The 19,623-nt window shown below is 45.2% G+C and overlaps 1 protein-coding gene across 1 annotated transcript in view; it reads right to left on the bottom strand.

Annotated features, from left to right (window-relative positions):
• Positions 1-3,975: 3,975 nt before the first annotated feature.
• The window catches only part of gak (cyclin G associated kinase), a gene marked incomplete at its 3' end in the record, with an annotated part of 38,908 nt that continues 23,260 nt past the window's right edge, over positions 3,976-19,623 (bottom strand). The window contains exons 11-29 of the mRNA XM_080003203.1: positions 18,090-18,207; positions 15,652-15,701; positions 15,094-15,242; positions 14,625-14,747; positions 14,296-14,429; positions 13,724-13,918; positions 13,265-13,382; positions 12,689-12,768; positions 12,374-12,567; positions 11,486-11,647; positions 10,388-10,554; positions 9,152-9,410; positions 8,696-8,884; positions 6,994-7,131; positions 6,606-6,689; positions 5,815-6,102; positions 5,401-5,549; positions 4,721-4,897; positions 3,976-4,077 (exon numbers count right to left, since the gene is read on the bottom strand). Coding sequence (XP_079859329.1) covers positions 3,976-4,077; positions 4,721-4,897; positions 5,401-5,549; positions 5,815-6,102; positions 6,606-6,689; positions 6,994-7,131; positions 8,696-8,884; positions 9,152-9,410; positions 10,388-10,554; positions 11,486-11,647; positions 12,374-12,567; positions 12,689-12,768; positions 13,265-13,382; positions 13,724-13,918; positions 14,296-14,429; positions 14,625-14,747; positions 15,094-15,242; positions 15,652-15,701; positions 18,090-18,207 — 2,876 coding nt within the window. The remainder of the gene's footprint in view (positions 4,078-4,720; positions 4,898-5,400; positions 5,550-5,814; positions 6,103-6,605; positions 6,690-6,993; positions 7,132-8,695; positions 8,885-9,151; positions 9,411-10,387; positions 10,555-11,485; positions 11,648-12,373; positions 12,568-12,688; positions 12,769-13,264; positions 13,383-13,723; positions 13,919-14,295; positions 14,430-14,624; positions 14,748-15,093; positions 15,243-15,651; positions 15,702-18,089; positions 18,208-19,623) is intronic.

The raw sequence follows: 19,623 nt of genomic DNA, 5'->3' as shown, positions 1-19,623 counted from the left end.
TGACGGTCAGAAAGAAACAGCAGTAGGCCACGCCTCCCTTAGCAAAAATATAGGAACAACTCAAGGCCGTACCCCAATAACATGTTGAAGGTTGGACGGGAACAGATTCAGGCCACGCCTCCACCATATAGTGAAAACAAAACAGCCACGTCCCAGCTGCAACTACTACTAACAGAACAAAACAAGGCCACGCCCCCCAACAGCATATTTACCGTTCAAAAGTTATCCGGCCCATTAGCGAAGGAACAACATAAGAACACGCCGTGCCATTATCATCGCAATATACAGTGAATTCTGATTGGCTGGGTGAATACTACAGCCATTATTGAGGCCACGACAACCAACAAAACAGTAAAGGATTGGAAAGGAACTCATTTGGAGCACACCTTACGTTAGGAACCCAACAGGCCACATAGGCGGTGGCATTTCGTAACAGATGACGGCGGTAGTGCAGCATGACAATTGGAGGCGGACACACAGCAAGAATTAGACCACGCCCACAATAGCAATAATAAAGATCGGAAAGGAACAGGTTTTAGGTAAAGCATTTTGTCAAAGAGGGCGGTAACGCAAAAACGCAAATGGAGAAAGAATAAGGCCACGCCCCATCACCATAGTGAAGGAACAAAAAAGGCCACATTTATATCGATATTCAAATTAGGTGATGGATACCTTCCTGGTTGGTTCAGTGACACTGACTGTTAAGGCCACGCCCACAATGTCATTTGCAAAACAAAAGGACCAAAACAAAGCCACACCTGCAATAAAATGTTTAAAGCCATAAATGAACATATTTAGACCAAGCCAACACCACCTTGATGTCAGACCACGACTAAGCCATGAAATTGAATAAGGCGACGCCACCGTTACCATAGTGAAGGGGCACAGCAAGGCCATGCCCCCAAGCGCCCTACCTCATTTATAAGCAACATTTGCATGCTCACAGAGGAATACACCATACATACATACAAATCCCCTCAGATCAAAAGTTTTATTTTGATTTTTTTTTTTTTTTTTGCATTGAAATCTACATTCATATTAGTAGGGTGTATAGTTTGGTTCTGTGAACGGCACCAACGTGTCTTTTTTTTTTGTAATTTTAAGTCTCTTTATAGTCATACTGTCGATCTGATACTGTCCGAGTGAGTCTCAACAGAACTGCACAACACTGGAAGTTCTTTTTTTTTTTTTTTTCCTCCTTTTTAAAATGAAGTTAAATGGGCCCCCATCCCGCTGGAATCTCGAGGAAAAGAAATACTTTCAGACAACTTCAATTCACCTTCAAATTAAACAGAATAAGCAGGAAAAAAAGGTATGAAATGGAAGGCGGGCAGAAAACAATAAATGAAAACAGCATCAGGAAAAAAAAAAGATTAATGAAAATAGCATATCTGACACCCCAGAGAGAAAGATATTTATACATTTATATATTTTTATAAAAGCACATTCGTCTTGAAAAGTGATACTTTGGAATGAAAACAGTTAAGCGAAAAAGAACCGAAAAAAAAAAAAAGAAGCTTGTTCGGATGAACCAACTGTCCCTCATTCACGCATCAACACATTCAGTACATATATTATCTGGTCATTTATCATTAACTTATGGCATTAATCTGCATGAATACACATCATTCTAACCCCCCAGAACAAAATAAATAAGAAAACAAGTGATTTTATTGGTCCATGAGGTACAATGTCAAATAAAATAAGCAAAAAAAAAACCCAAAAAAACATAACAGTAAGCCGAAAAGATCAGAGGCCATTTTGAAAAAAAAAAAAAAAAAAAAAAAAAAGTTTTGCAAAACATAAATGGATTAAAATATAATCAAAAGGAAAGCGTTTTACATGGATTCTCCACACACACACACACACACACACACACACACACACACACACACACACACACACACACACACACACACACACACACACACACACACACACACACACACACACACACACACACACACACACACACTCTTTGATCACGACAAAGCCAATTCAAGAAGACGACGGTGAAGATAATGTTGGTGATGATAAGGTGACGGTTACACGGAAGCCGACAAGACTCAAACATATAAACCTCAATACAAAGGCAAAATAATTATCTAAAAATAATAAAAATAAATCTCAAAAGAAGAAGAAGAAAAAAAAAAAAAAGAAAACAAAACAAAGAACCGGCGACCGGACGGGATCGCCGTATTCTCTCCGTGTTCCTTCACCTTTTATCTCCTATGACTGACAGCCGTGCCGTCCACTCAGCAAGGCGCCAGCGATGGGCGGGGCATGTAGAGATGAAGTGAGGGGGGGGCTTATTAGTTGGTAACCGTGACGGCGGGGAGGCACGGAGAGGGTCAGAGGCGGTCGCCCCCCCCCCCCCCTCCCAGCCGGGGCGGGCATGCAGCGTTGCGGCGGGCGGAGCTCGTCGCTCGGGCTCGAAAAAAAAGAAAGGGGAAGGGAACCCTGCGAGGACGACGGAAGGGTCAGCTGAGCAGACGCACCCCCTGCGGAGCGTACAGGAAGCGTGTCAGTGTGTGTGTGGGGGGGGGGGGGCGTGGCCATCTCCACCCAGGATCTGTCAGAAACCCGCTCCCTCAGGACGACCGCCGGCTCCAAAGAGGGCGCGCCCACGGGGGACTCGGATCAGGTGTCGGGAGCCAGAGACACACCCCAGCCTGGCTTTGAGCGTCGGCGTACGTTCCCCGGACGCCGCGGCCCCGCGTCGTTCCCGGGAGGGAGCCTCCGTCAGTGGTGCCCGCCGGTCCTGATGATGCAGAGACCTCCGCGGGGGGGGGGGGGGCGGCGAACTCTGGGTCCAGGGGGGTCAAAGCCTCGCGGCCTTTTTGCGCCGTCGGAGCCCCTCCTCCCGGGGGTCGATTCAAAATCCCGGGGCGGAGTTTCGCCTCCTGTACCCGGATTCCCCCCCCCCCACGCCTCCGGGTTTCCGCTTACGAATTTGAAAAAAAAAAAAAAAAATGATAAGAGAATCCAACCGACGAAAACGACTTTTTCGGGTTTTTGAAATCCCCCAAAAAGTCCCTGCAACAGTTCAGATGTCACTTTGTGCCAAATTTGAGGTAACGGCTCAGCTTTTTTTTTTTTTGGGCTGAAAAGTGAGTCTTTATTCCATGATGACGCCTATTCAGATACCGTTAACCAAAAATAACTCCACGTGGACTTTACTTGGTGTGATCCTCTGTTTTCTCTGCGTCCTCACTGCAGGGCTCAGGCTGCAGCTGCCGGCTGGTTGGCATGGAAACAGCGCGGCGCCCTGGCCTCGGATCCCGCGCCGCCGGGCCGGAACAAGACGGCGCCCCGGACTCGACCTTCCCAAAAACGGCGCGGCGGCGGCGGAGACTCCGCAGGCCGCTTCAAAGAGCAGTGTTATGGGATGCCGTCGCCAGCAGCTGGAGCCTGGAGAGGCCGGTTTTGTTTTGTCCGCTCGTTCCGCCGCGAGGAAGACACGGAGATTCCCTCGGGACGGAACGGAGACGTGTTTCGCCGTCCGATTCGTCCCAGAATGCACTGTGTTGGGTTTTTTTTTAACATGCCCCCGCCGCCCCCCACCTCGCAAGGTAAGCAAAGTCTTTTCCTGTTGGATTTCAATGTTTTCTCCGTGTGATTGTCCGTCAGCCCCTGACGGCTGGACGCTTGGCATCCGGCCGTGGGTCAGGGAGGCGTAGTTTTTATTTTGTGAGCTGAAAAGCCTCTCAGATGAAGAAGAGAGGGAACAAGAGAGAAAGACAAGAGGAGGGAGGAGTGTGAAGTGAAGGGAATGTCAGAGAGGACACCACCCGCCCCCACCCCACCCCACCCCCACAGTCCTATCCCATCTGATCCAGCTCGTATCAGGGTTCAGCCCGGTCCACTTCCCGCTCCATGTGGTCCGACCCGCGCCGGTTGGGACCAGCTGGGATTCAGAACGCGTCGTCTCCGTCCTTTTCGCTTTAGTTTTTCGTTTTTGTTTTTTTGTTTTTTTTAAAAGAGTGATTTGGAACCCTGGTTCTCGAACTCTGACCAGGCGTCATTGAGTTCCATGAAGATCATCTTAGCGTAATGTTCATAGGGCTGGCCGGTCGCCTGGAGGGAGGGAGGGAGGGAGAGATGGGGAGAGAGAGGGCGAGAGAGAGGGAAAGACAGGGAGAGAGAGAGAGACGGGGGAGAGAGAGCAATGTGGTGGATGAGTTCCAGTTTCTTGGTCAACTCATGGTTACTTTCATAACATTACACCAATGACATTTTATTAAAATGTTGAATACTTTTGCAATTTGCTGAAATCTGTGCAGTAAATTTACAATAATAAAAATTCTCATTCAAAATCTACCACCAGCCAAATTATGGCAAAACACATAAGAAAATCCTACAGATCACGAAATAGAGTATTTGATCACAACATTTTAAGTTGATTATTTTTCTAGTCAATGATTAATCGATCAACAAGACAATGATCCAAAAGGTGAACAGCTGAACATTACTTTTAAAATGTGTTTCAAAGCCTGAAACACTAATCAATCAATTCATCAACATAATAATTGTTAAAAAAGAAAATACAAACTAAACAAAACCGGACATAATAAATAATTTAAATAAAAATATATAATTGTTTAATTGACCACTTAATAGAATATCCAACTTTTTCAGCCCCAAGTAAAACCCTCTGGAAAAGAAAGTGACGTTCAACGGGACGGAATTTTTCGGCCCATTTGGGCTGGTTGGGTGGTACCTTGTCGGGGTGCACCACCAGCACCGCCTTCCTGTAGAACTTCTTCACCTGGTCGGGCGTCACCAGGTCGGCCATGCCCACCGGCTTCCAGCGCGTCTCGCCCTCCCACAACACCGTGTGCAGGGTGGAAAGCAGCGCCCGGATGTTCCGCTCCTTCCCCTCGATCCAGTCCAGGATCTACATGGCAACACAACAGTCAGTCAGTACCTTCGTGAAAGAGCCTTTCAAGCGACGGCTGGATATCAGGGCTGGCGATAACGGCAAAAATCAAATGCGCAATATTTCTGGCCAAATAGCGATAATTTGATGATATTTTGACGATGGCTATTGGTGCTTTCATTAGATAATTGTGGCGAACCAAGGGGCGTGGTCGCGAAACCAAGGGGCGTGGTCGCGAACCAAGGGGCGTGGTCACGCACCGGCTGCAGATGACATTGCGGTTCCCTTTCCCCGCGGCCACCAATCAGCTTTATAGAGTATCTTGGAGGCATTCGGGAGATTTCTTAATGTCTGTTTTGCAGAGGCTGAGACTGGAGCGTCACTCCTCCCGCGCCCAAAATCATTATTATTATCTATTACTTATTTTGTGGCCAGCCAGCCACACGTCTGTCACATGACCCTGGATTCACGTCACGTGTCGGACCTGCGACGGAGATGTGTTTTTCGGGCTTTTTCGATACCTGCAGCTTGAGGGGATCCATGTCCCTGGTGATCTCCTGCCTCCGCAGCTCGGCGATGGTCCTGGGCCCCCTCTTGTCGAATTTGGAGGCAAAGCCCTGCGTGGAGAGAAGATCCTCAAAGTCGTCCTCCTTCACCTTGGGCTTGGGGCCTGGAGCGCAGCACAGAGGACACAGCTCAGAAACACTAACAACAATCATGAGAATAAAAATAATAAACATTTTTTAGGGTGACAAAACTTATACTATGATAGAAATACAGAGCTGGACAGATATAAATTAGAGAAAGTGTAGAGGTCATCCAATAGTCAGCTTGAGTGAATATTTTCTTAATATTCACTATATTCATTCACATTCATATATGAATATTCCTATAATAATAATTAATTCCTTCCTCTTTTCTTTTTCCCGTCTTACCGAATCCCGGCCCACGGACCCCCCTCTCCTCCCTCCCCCCGATCACGCTGGAGAAGTTGAGGTTGTAGTTGGGTTTGAGGGGCTGAGAGGTGGAGGAGGACGAGGCGGAGGGCTGGGCTTTGGACCCGGATCCAGATCCAGACGCAGACATCCAGGCCTTGTTTTGGCCCGAGCCGGGTCTGGAAGACGGCCAGGACTGGCCTTGAGGCTTAGAAGAGGAAGAGGAGGAAGAGGAGGAAGAGGAGGAAGAGGAAGGAGCCTTGGAGCTAAAAGCAGGACCAGATGAACCTGGTGGAAACGGGAGGAGAAAGCTTTAGATAAATGTTTTAATGAAGGCTGGTGGTTATATATAATAGTCTTGCTGCGGTGACAAGTCAACATTCAATTAAATATAAATTCACAGTCGTTTAATCATAATAAGGCGAAGGGACCTAAAATGTCTCATCATAATAAGGCGAAGGGACCTAAAATGTCTCACATTGTAAGATGTTGCCACACACACAACACATCAAGTCGATAACTGCAGCGTTTACCTTAAAGCAAGACAAACTTAAATATAACTAAAAAATACATTTCTGTTCATTCACCTTGGCAACATAAAACTGATGCACAGTTGCCAACTTGGCAACCGCTTCAAAAACCTAGTGCCGAGCCCTGAAGGATTCCTTAATAATATCAAAACTATATTAATAGATTATCCCATTCTGTTTCTTTGATTCTACTTTATAGAAAATTTGTAAAAAAAAAACAACAAAAAAACATGAATAATCATTAAAAAAAAAAAAACAGACCTGGAATGTTGGACGCCAAGTTGCCCAAATCTGCAAACGGATCAAAAGTCTGGGACTTGGCCTTGGAGATAGATACACCAGGAGCTACACACACAGACACGCAGCCGCAAACGCAGCCGCACAAGCAGCCACACACGTAGCCGCGCACACGCACACGCACGCACACACACACACACACACACACACACACACACACACACACACACACAGTGATGATATTGTTTAAAAGTATAAATAACTTCACACGCAAAGTGCCATAAAAGCCAAAACAGCAGAAATTTGTTTTTTTTCTCGTACGGATACAGTACGTACGTACGTGTGTGTGTGTGTGTGTGTGTGTGTGTGTGTGTGTGTGTGTGTGTGTGTGCATGCATGTTCCTTGCCATACCTGTGCTGGTGTAACTTGATTTACTGGTTGTGGTGCCGATGGCAGCGGTGGTGCCAGCAGACCAGCTGTCCCACCCTCCCAGCAGGTCTGGCTGGCTGGCAGAGGAGGTCATCTTAGGAGGGTCTTTCCCCAGCTTATCTGAAGGACAGACGGATGGACCGTTACCCCACCCACTGAGATGAGGTGGATTCTAGAACTACATACCTCACATATGAAAACAAGGGTCCCCACAATGTTTTTCATTTATTTATTTAAGGTTTTTTTTGCACATATTTTTTCCCCACAAAATACCTCGACCTAACTAATGTGGTTTGTAATAACATTTTTGTTATAATATTTATCTTAAATGCTGCTGACAAAAAGTGCAAATCTAACATTCGTGGAGCCAAATTTTGCACTCAACAGTTTAGATTGCAGGGAATTTATAACCCTTTCCCACTGCACCAAAAACCCGGTAACACCCGCTCACATCCAGCATTTGTCATCAGTTGAAAAGGAAAAACACAGGTTTGTATCGGCTCCACCTCCGATCAGCTCTGATGTGAACATGACGCCCAGGTCGACCCGCTCATTTTGGCCTCTTTTCCACGCATGGGGGGGAGCATGAAATGTTGTGAGTGTGGGGAGCCGGGCTCAGAGTCACCCCAGCACCACCCCAAGCCGGTCCCCGGTCCCCGCCACAGGACAGTGAAGGGCAGCTACACACACCGGCAGCATGGAGCTCACCGGCAGCACAGAGTGCCCGTGCATGGTTCCTCCACGCTGCTTCTACTGTAGCGTTGAGTCGTTCATGAACGATCTGACTCTTTTGAACGGCACAAAATACTTTTTCCCCCCGCTAGATTTACAGTATTATGTTGTTTGTTTAAGTTGCCGTCTCCTCACATGTTTTATTCCCAATCACACTAGAACCATGCCACGCCCCTTTTCCGACGTGTTTATGACGTAGCGTGACGCACCAGAAATAAAATGGCATTTCTCCTGGCAATTGGAAAGGTGTCAAACACCTATTTTTAGCGGGTCTAAAAAAAACCCGGGTAAACCGCAAATTTTGGTGTGAAAAGGGAATTAGATATATTTTATTTTATCGCCCCGTCTACCCATCTATCTATCTATCTATCTATCAATGTCTATCATTCTCAAATTCCGTCTCCAATTCCATCTGTCTGTCTATCCATTAGTGAATTCAAACAATGGTTCCATATTCGAATGCTGTTTGAATTGAAAAAAAGTAAATAAAATGAAATCTAATCAGAAAAAATGTGGTGTTTCAGGAGATCTTTTTTTTTTTTTTTTAATAAAAATGCTGCACATATACGCCCACGCGAAGTGAGCGAGCTTTGTCCGTTGCTCTCCGGTGCGGACCCCAACGGCTGACACCAAATACTTCAGTCTTTGTTCAGCGAACGGCAAATTTACGGATTGTAAATTGTACCTATACCACTTATGTGTCTCGTATTATATGGTGTTGGTCTGCCCTCTTGTGGATCTAACGGGCAATAACACAGCCTGAAAAGTGGTCGAATTGTAACATTTAAAATTGTAATAGATATTCAAATATATTCAAACTGACGTGTTTTTCCAGAAGGAATATTCGAACGTGACCTTTGGCCAATGTTGACAGCCCCAGTATCCATTTCCAAATCTGTTTCTCTGTATCTTTCTATCCATAAATGAGTCTCAACACCCCGTCCTTCCTTACTGAGGTTGAAGAGGCTGGAGTTGGTAGATGGAGCAGGGTTGGTCGGAGCGGGACCGAACCCGGCGCTACCGGCACCATCGGATCCAAGCAGGTCCCCGAACAGGTCGGGTCCCGAGGCCTGCCGGGACGGCCCCAGGCTGGAACCTGAGCCGGAGCCCATACCGAACGGATCAAACAGGTCGCCCATGTCTGGGGAGCCGTCCGGGAGACGGGATCGAGGGCGAGGAAGAGAAACGGTAGGAAAGAAAGAAAGAAAGAAAGAAAGAAAGAAAGAAAGAAAGAAAAAAAAAAGAAAAAGTTGGTTTATTCTGACGAACTGGCGTTAAAAGCTGTGAGGAGTGGGTTCCTCTGACAGACAATGTCCCTGGCCAATTAAGCTGAGCTGCTATCGTATCGTATTTAGCACCAAATCAAAATTAAAAAAATTTAATAAAATAAAAATACGGGGACTCCTACGTTTGGGTCCGGCGGCGTCCTCCGCGGGCGCCCCCCCAAAGAACAAATCCCCCTCTGCTCCTCTGCTGTGGGCGGCAGGGGGCGCGAAGAGGTCATTGAGGAGGTCGCTGTTGCTGGAGGCGGCCTTCAACGCTCCCTGGTGGAGAGCGGAGGAGGAAGGGGGAGCGCCGGAGGTGGCCACAGCCTCCGGGTCAGAGTTCAAGCCCAAGAGGTCAGCGGTGTCACCGGAGGGGACGTTCTGGGCGGCGGGAGGCGGGGTCTGAGGAAGGACGAGGACAGAGGGAGGAAAGGGAGGAGAGCGGAGTCAGGACAGGAAATGAGAGAGGGCAGTCAGGTAATGTAACCCCCTTCCCCCCTTCCTCCTCTTTCCAGTCCCTTCTCTAGGTTTCATCATGTGAACTGAACTTCCTCCCCAGAGACTAATGAAGTGTTATCTATCTATCAATCCATCTATCCATCTATCCATCCACCATCTTTCCGTCTGTCTGTCTGTCCTATCTGTAGAAGGAATTATCTGTTTTGGTTTTGACCAAAGGCAAGGGCAAAGGCAGGGGTGTCAAGAGATATAGGGGCCAGATCCCGGCCCAGGGGACGATTTTGGGGAAAAAGAAAGTTTAAAAATGTTTATATTTGAATTAAAATATTATAATACTGATTAACGCTGATCCTGTTGTTAAGTTATAAAAAAATATATATAAAAACAGACCTCAAACCATGGTTATTAAAAAACAAAAGTAATCTGGAGAGAATGAAGTCATATTTCGACATCCCCGTTCGGATGCTGAGGCGTTAAAATGAATGATCTCTTTAACTTCTGTAAAGCACCAGAACCAACACTCCTTCTGACTGTAAAGCCCCGCCACAAGTTTTCATGCCAGTTCAAATTTGTTCTCCAAAGGAAAATAGGGGCGTGGTCGATCAGTCAACATCACACAATAGTGACACCATGGCAACAAGTGATAAACAAAGCAGGTGTATCTGCAGAACCAGCTAGAATGGATGACGGACTGAAAGTAATGTAGTGACCAAGTTATGAGGTGAACCTTTTGTTTGTAAAACAAGTTATTGATTAAATAAAAATGGTGGTGACTGTGAAATTGATGTATTACAGCAGGAGTTCCATAAAAAAAATATTAAACAGCTAAAAAAAAAAAAAAAAAAAAGGGGGGTGGTCTTTAAGTTTGTCACTAATCCTTCCCAATCTGTCTTTTTCGAGTTCATCGCCCGCTGACCCACCTGGAAGTCCGCTTCGAACAGGGGCTCGCTGGGGTCACGCGACAGCGGCTCCCCACCGGGGGCGGAGTAAGAGTACGACTCTCCTTCTGATTGGTCGCTCAAGTCGTCCTGGTCGTCCATGGTGCCGCCGCCCTGGCTGTCCGAGGTGTCCTGGTGGCCGCCCACATCTGTCAACACACACACGAAAACCGAGCTCAATAACCAGCAGTGACTGCTCATTCAGCTTGCAAGCTGGCTTAGCCAGAGGGTCATTAATAGGAGGCAGAGGCATGAGGCATGTTCAAGTTACATATTTATTTACAGCTAAATAAACGTGGACCAAAAACAAACAAAGGAAAAAAAAAAGAAAAGAAAGCGATACAAAAAAAGACAGAAAACAACTCGTACTTCATAAATCAGAAAAATAACGAGAAATAACGTGATCTGGCGGCGTGTCCGACACTGTGTCCTTCAAGACACGATTCATCTGCTCATATAGAATAAGATCTCTCCAGCCAATCATCTCTGAGCTCCACCTTCTCCACGACAAGGGGGGAGCATCATATACAGTATAATCAATAAAAATAAAACAGGCGAGTGTCAACACAAACACTTTACAGTTCACAAGGTTGGCTTTTTCTCAACTCCCTGCTTGGAACTCAAATACTGAATGGATCTGTCGAAAATAAGAAAATACAAGCGACACAAAATAACACACCTGACGAAACACCCAGACTTGGTCTGACCCGATCTACGTTGCGCGTGATGTTATTGTGTGGTGATGAACCTGGGAAAAATGATCAGGTGCAACTGGAATTACCATGACGGTGCTTGTGAGAGCAAACTTTGAAAACGTAAATGTGCTGCTCAACCTCTGTAACGCAAAACAAAAAAGAATAACCTGAAATGGAAACTTGTTGTCTGTCCTCACTGGATCCAGTTAGAAAATATGCTCGGCACAGAAATACATAGAGCTCCAATCATAAAAGAGTGGTGTCATTGTACAGTATATACACAACATACTTATGTGCAATGGTTTTGAGTCATTTTAAGGTTTCACATGGAAAACGTAACTGGGCAGCCATATTGGTCCCCGAGGCAAAAAGCCAGCGCCAGTACCTTCCCAGTCGAGCGTCTGGAAGAAGTTGTTGGCGTTGGTGTCGGTGCCGAGCGGAGACTCCAGCTCCGTGGCGGTGGAGGCTTCCGGAGTCTGGGCCGGCTGCGGCGACTCCGAGTCGTAGAACGCTGAGGAACCGGGCTGACGGGGCAGCTCGGGTTTCCCTGGAGGGGGGCGTGAATGCGGGGGCGTTCGTGAAGGAACGGCATTTTCCGTTTATTTTTTTGATATTTAATTTTTATACATTTGAGATATGATAATTTAAATATACATAGTGATAATTGATTATGCCATTATATTATAAATACATACAATATATAATTATATTTCATAAACACATTTTTTTTCCCCCCACATTCAATGTCACTAATACAGGTGAGTTGCTTTGTTGTTGTTTTAACGTTAAAGCTTAATCTAATCATGTACAAGCAACAGTTTATCACGGGCAGCTCATCAGCCAGAGCTCGGTCTGTCAAGGGCCCCTGCCATGAGAAAGGTTTAGGATCCTATGTTAGGTACTGTGCGGTGGAGCCGTCACCAAATGTCAGTTGACCAGTGCCATACAAATAATTGCGATTAACAATTCGTGTTTTTTCTATTCCTTAATGTCACTATCAAAGTATAAGCTCGTAATTGCCGCTTTAGATGCTGTTTTTATGAAATAAAAAAATGAGGTACTCCATTATAATTATTGGTATGTTGTTACAAAACCATGCCATGAACGTAAAAACAGAAACTACTCTTCGCCTGCTGTCCTAACGTTAAAACTAGAGTGAATGCTGGGTATAAAAACAGGCACTGAATATTGTTGACCGGGGTGTACGTGAGGTGTGGGTTTACAAACAGCTGCCAAACGGCACCGCGGCAACGCGTCTCAAAGCACAACGCACCAAACTTGCTGAGGATCTCCTGCTGCTCGTCCCGGGAGGAGAAGAGGATCTTGGGGTTGAGGCCCTTGGTGTGGAAGCCTTCCCACGGCGGCGTCTTGGAGCTGGCTCGGTCCCTGGACTCCACCTCGATGTCCAGGTTGACCTGGAACAGGTCGGGATATTTCTCCTGGATGTCGCAGGCGTCCAAGTCGTACCTGGAGGAGGAGACGGAGGAACAAACTCCCATGCTTCAAAACCTCAACATTTTCTTTTTTTTTTTTAAACTTCCTTTGACGTTTGAATGAGTCGAGCCCGCTGCGGCTTTTACACACTCACTTAGCAAACTTGACGGTGGTGGCGTTTCTGGGAACAAATCCTGTGTGGAACTGGATCTGGAACATCTTCATGGACGCCATCTCAAGTAAAGAAAAAAAAAGAAAGAACAGGTTGAGTTCATTTTAGATTCGTCGAAATCTACTCCATTCTAAACAGCTCACAAAGCGTTATAAATAAAAAGTAGCCCAAAAATAAGATACCAGCATCAATACATCAAGTTACCTGACTTGAGAGAGTGTGTGTGTGTGTGTGTGTGACCATAACGGGTTGAGCTCATTAAAGCTCAGAATAAAACAACTAAAAACACACTGTTTTGAGTTGTTTTATGTGGAGGAATGGGGCACAGCTGTCTGCGATCGGGGCGCACGTGGAGCCGCCTCCGTGTCCGGAGGATTCACACATAAAACTATATTTATGATTCCCCTTATTCATAACTCCTCATTGAAATGTTATCCCTGTGCATTTTTGGAAGCTTATATCGGTTTTATCCTGTTATTGTAATGCATTGTAATCACCTCCCACAGTCCTGTGTGTGTGTGTGTGTGTGTGTGTGTGTGTGTGTGTGTGTGTGTGTACCTTGGCCTGCAGGCGTCCTCCCAGTGTGGACCTCGCGTGGTAAATCACCACCAGAACATCACCCTGTACTGTCACGTTGAGAGGAATCTCTGCTCTGCCGTCCTCCATCTTGAAATCCCTGCAGAGAGAAGTAGATTGTTGTTGTTTTTTTTGTTTGTTTTTTTTCCTTAAACAAAACCAAAAGGGTGTCGGTGTGCACAATTTAAAGATGGAGGTTCCTGCAGTCTTTTCATGGAACGAATACTATCCCCAAGCAGCACAAGGAACACCTCATTTGAAGTCCACTTTGAACCGCCCTCGCTCCCTTGCAATTAATTGCAGCGTCTCACATTGAACAGCCATGTTTGTATTTGTGTGTTTATGTGCGAGGATAGATGTGTGAGTTCACTTCAGTATAAACCCAGGTGTTTAGGTGTGTATTCATTAACAGCGTGTGTGTGTGTGTGTGCTGGCCATCACCTCATCTTGTCATACTCCTGTGACGTGGTGAGGACCCTCTCGTCTCCCACGTACACCTCGCAGAACGGCCGGCACCCGTTACGCTGCTTGTTGAACAGGGGCACGGGCGTCATGACAATGGAGTGGATTATTATGGGCTTGCTGTGGGGGACGATGGGCTCCTCGGCCATCATGTCGCACATGTACTCGATGTACCTGCAGCGCGCGCGTGCGCACGCATACGCACACACACACACACACACACACACACACACACACACACACACACACACACACACACACACACACACACACACACACACACACACACACACACACACACACACACACACACACACACACACACACAGCAGCGGGAGAACAGCCAATCACGAACAAGGAAAGGAAGGATTTCCAAAGCAATACACCAACAGATAACAATTTTTTTTTTTTATGTGTGTAAAAAAAAAAAAAAAAAAGTACAATTTAACACCAATCTATCATCCAAAACAAGATACCCAGTAGGTATAAATGATAAAATGATTATAAATCAGTGACTATATCTGTATTGTTCTGTTTGTATGTGCATGTACCTCTTGTGTGAGGGGGCTATTCCCGGCGGGCAGCGCTTCATGGAGAACATGTAAACTGCAGCCTCGGCGGTGCTGAACAGACGACAGAAACACAGGAAGGAACACACCGCTACCGCCGAGGCCGCCCTGCCGTCCTGGAGGCCGAGAGAGAGAGAGAGAGAGCAAGTCACAAATGGTGAACTTTAACTTTTCAGCATTTTGCCTGGGGACCTGGAACCTCTTGAGGGACCTCTTGAGGGACCTCTTGAGGGACCTCTAGCGGTCCGCGGACCACAGATTGGGAACCGCTGGTGTGGCGTGCAGATTGGGTAGTCAGACGTGGTACTGACCAGACAGTGCACGATGCAGATGTTCCTCTGATCCTGTTTGAGCCACAGGTGCATGTTCTTACACACACTGTAGAGGCTGCGGAGGTTAGGAGCACGCCGCACCTGCCAGTTACACTCGGATACCTGCGCACACACAAATCGTACCAACATGCAGAACAAATTTGTGCATGTTGGATAGTTGTCAGGATTACCAGTTATATACCGTATATCCAACCCCTGAAATATCTTCCCGAAAAAAAGATGCCAGCCTAGTTGAATGGAATTTCTGAAAGTTCACACTAATAATAATAATCACAACTTCCAACCTATCTATACATTTACTGAACACCAATATACAAGAAACATATGAACAGTTTATTTATTTAATCACACACACACACACACACACACACACACACACACACACACACACACACACACACACACACACACACACACACACCACACCCACACCCACACCCACACCCACCCTGTTGTGGAAGCGTGAGGGCCTGTAGGATCGTTTTGAGAGGTTGTAAACTGCGTAGTGGCCGGCGTGACGAGAGTCCAGGAACAGACGAACATCCTCAATGTTGTTCTTGATCGCTGACTCCACCCCCTCTGCTGGGAACGACATGACTGCACACACACACGCACGCACGCAAAACAGACAAGCAAATACAAATACAGCAAATATAAATAAAAATTTTCGGACAGAAGATGAATACCGAATGCTTGCCCATATGGAGTACCAGAACAAATACTGACGTTTTACAACTGCAATTATAGTGAGACCAATGATTATGGAGTCCCTGCATGTTTATTATGTTCAATTTATTACCTATTAATAGCTTTTGTGTTTTTGTTTTTTTAAACAACAAATATAATATTAAATGCAAAATATAAAGTTATTGTGTGAAGAAGAACTGCACATTTTTAAGTACACAAGCACAGCATCAGAGCCAGTACCGGTATTAGTGTGCGTTTTTAAACTCAAAATGCAGTACGAGAGGAAGAGTAATCCCCTCTATCCAGACATGAGTCCTACCTGCTATTCTGGAGGTGATGTAGGATATGTCCAGGTCTCCTTTGGCGTAGCTAAGGGACACACACACACACACACACACACACACACACACACACACACACACACACACACACACACACACACACACACACACACACACACACACACACACACACACACACACACACACACACACACACAGTTAGATATACAAAACTACTCACAGGAAGGCCATATAAAAGGTCATGAAACAAACAAACAAAAAAAAAACAAGCATAACGAGGGACACACACAACAGATTGGCTCTATGTGATTTGGCACCTATACAGCGGGTTGGACTAAGAGTGGCTCTCTCCCTCGTCAGTCAGAGCCGTTTTGGATTTATTATTGATTATTAGTAATGTTCATGGTGTAAAAGTGTTCTGGTATTGACTGTAAAAAAAAAAAAAAAAAATGACCGTGATGTTTTCCGTCTCGTCGTCGTGACTTTGTGTTCTTCTGAAAACCTCATTGTGAAGTGTATTGTCTGAATCAACTACAACCACAGAAATGACATTTCTTTCATATTCTTGCATATGCCATTTATTTCACTTCCTTAGTTTCTGACTTGTATGGAAAATGCATCGGGGTTAATCGGGTCCTTCGGCGGCGGGGAGCGGAGACGCTCCTCTGGTTCAGAGGACGGCCTGGGCGGTGCCGGAGGGGGCTCTGAGCCTGGAGGGCTCGGATATGAAATTATCGAATGATACAGGGATATTCCTGTCTTTTTACGGCCTACGTCCGCAGTGGGAAAGACGATCAGAAAATGGGAGGTTTTTTTTTTAAATTTCTCCTCCAGACGGGTGTGCCAGGCACGCCGGTTCCCGACTCCCGCGCCGGTTTTCCTGTGTTTTTATTTCGGATGCTTCGAGTACGTCTCCCCGTTGCTATTGGACTTAATTTAGAGAAAATTTGATGTTTCTGTGAAAAGAATTCACTTGATAATTCCTGCACTTCTGTATTTGTGCTTCATGATGGACGACAAGTGTGCTCCACCTACACACAGGCAGGTTTGTTCATATTCCTTCCTTTCTGAATGATTTTGACACAAGCCGAACCAGCATCTCAGTGCCTCCCAAGATACTTTTTAAATTTATTTTTTTTGAAACACCTTTGTCCCTCCCATACACATTCTGCACTTGAACCGTGCAGAATTTGATGCACAAGAGACATGATGACAGGGTTGTGCTGCAGGGGACGGCAGGGTGGTTTTATATCAAAAATGATAGGGATCAAGATCGAGAGGGATTCCTCAGAAGTTTTCTGGTTTTAGGAAGTTGTCACCTCGCAAAACCCGTCTCCGCACCATTCTGTGAATGTTAAACGAGTGAGTATTCATTTGTTGACTGGAAAACAAGGTTCAGCGTTTTTTGTGTCAAATGCCTGCTTTCCTTTCCAATCATCGAAAAAAACAAAGCAACACTGAAAACTGAGGATTTAGTACACAGTGACCACTATCATTTGACGCTGAGGGTTCTCTGTGATGTGTGGTTAGGGCACACATTGATGATGCTGGTTAAGACAAAGACACACAAGCTGGGATGGCGGTTTAGTATGCTGTGTGGGGAGGGGCAATCTAAACTGACATCTACTCTAGGTTCCATCATTTATTAATCCATGCATCATTCACACCCATCATGGTTTGAATATTCAACACATTCAATTAAGCCTTCTACAGTCTCCTTCTATTAATTGTTTTCATTAATGAATTGTTTTTAATGAATTAATTCACTCATTCTCGTTACTGTTAAGGGCCAAGCTGTGATTACGGACACAGCAGAGACGCACGTAACAGACGAACACACAGCGGAACACTGGACGGCTCACGGAGACGGGAGACCCTCATTCCCCCTTATTTACCTTGGGTTGCTAGGTGATGGAGGTACAGTGGGGCCATGAGCGATGGGGAGGGGGGCAGTGTAGAGAGAAACGACAAAATAAACAAAAAGCAACAAACAAAAACAAATGGATCAACCTGGCAAAAAGCAAACGGTGAATTTGGGTGTGTCGGGACATGGCGGTGGTTTAGGTAAATACAGAGGGTCGCTGGTCATGGGAGTGATGGACAGGCCACTTCTGAGATACTTTAATTATCTTAACAGGATGTGAATCAAAGCAACAGTGAATCAATGGCCTAAATCGATCTCTATGGCAACCCAAAGCAGTTTGGATGAGTTTAACAAAAGCTTAGAGCTATCGGGAAAGGCATACGCTTTAACCAAGAGACTTGATCCTCAAAAACCTTACCTTCCAAAGAATCGTTTTTTCACAGTGAATGAGTCAAAGAATTGCAGTGAAAAAAAACAACAAAAAAAACAAAAAACTTTTCAGTGAACAAAACCATGACGCCCACTCAACTCAAGTGGTCTGGACATCATGCTTAAGGGCTGGAAGGACTAAAACCTCTGCCGCCCGCTCACCTGGCCACCGACTGGATGACTTTAGAGGACGTGTCCTTGATATTGGTCAGGAAGCGCTCCGTGCCGCCTTTGAGGATGTCCAAGAAGCCGCTACCTGCTTGGTCAGGATCATACACAGCTGCAATCATAGGAGAGAAAAAAAAGGTGAAGTTAACTTTGCAGAGATGAATTACTATCATTTCCAAGGCAGGATCTCACGATTCAATTCAATTTCGAGATAAAAAGGGTCACGATTCGAGCCGATATGGATTCAAACGGATATCGATGAGATGGCTTCTCTATCGATATATTGACATTTTAGACATTTCTATTTTCAGTATATCATCTGGTGTGCATTACAAAAATATTTCACCAAATAAATTCAACAAAACCCTTTTTGGCCATTCCGGTTCCTTTGACGCTTCCAAAAAACTTGCATAGTTGCAGCCATCAGAGTTGCATAGCCACGAACTGATTAGACTGATATTGATAAAGATGTGACTGGTAAGATGAATCAAAATTGATTAATTGAAATTTGACATTTAAATTAAACATTGAAGATACCCAGTCCAATGCGCAGCAAAATTCACTATACATGTTCATCTGTAATATGATAAGAGTCCTGAGAGGAATAAACTTTTACTTCCACTCTAAATCTCAATATCCACCATTTAAGTTAATTCACACCTGCAGATGTCTCCTAATCTCTCCTAGAGAGAGTAGAGTGGATTAGCAGCAGATTCCCCCTCTGCCCGTGGAGCGTATCACCATTTGGGTAATTAAGGATTTACTCTACTTTGTCACAGCAGGACAGAATCTTGTTTATCCCATTTTTGGATTACTCACATCGTAAATAGAAATTATTTTGAGGAATGTAGGGGTACACCGCATATTCCTGCCAGTTCCTACATTATAACGGATAACAAGCGGATTTTACAAGCTATCCTGGGGGAAGAAACAGTTTTAATGTGTGAACGTGAACTTTTAACGCGGTTGAGCCGTACGGATCACCCCCGACGGTTCTGCACGCATGTGGACCGGGGATTAATTGCAGAAAATACAGTTTTACTGCCGCTGTTACCTTTTAAAAGTTATAATTCCTTAAATGTCGATGCAGAGTTGCAGTGAAAAGAAGATAGATATGACAGACGCTGCTGTGTTTTACTCTGAAGCGCAATAATTAGATCTTATTATTTTTTTATTTCACTGCCATGTTTAAAGGACAAAGGGTTCACGCGTGCCTCATACTGCACTTTAATTTAACAACTGAGTATTGAAAATGTTATATATTTTAAGATTTTATTTAAACATTAGACATCTCGTTTTCATTTAAGCCCATGGGGAAAAGCCCCTAACTTTAAGTGTTTTACAAAATAAATGGAAAGGATTTGTCTCCCCCCTTATTTTTATGCCGATCTGAAAAATGATCTGATCCGTGAGTTTTGTGATCCGTTGCACCACCATTTAAAACGTTTGTCTGCATTCCCTTTTTCTTTAATTCTTCATGTGCAAAAAGTATGTTTTTGGCATCATCTGGCCAGTTGTGATAGTATGA

Source organism: Zeus faber, assembly GCF_960531495.2.
Source record: "Zeus faber genome assembly, chromosome: 7".
Lineage (NCBI taxonomy): Eukaryota > Metazoa > Chordata > Actinopteri > Zeiformes > Zeidae > Zeus > Zeus faber.
This window is presented reverse-complemented; position numbering and strand designations above follow the sequence as displayed.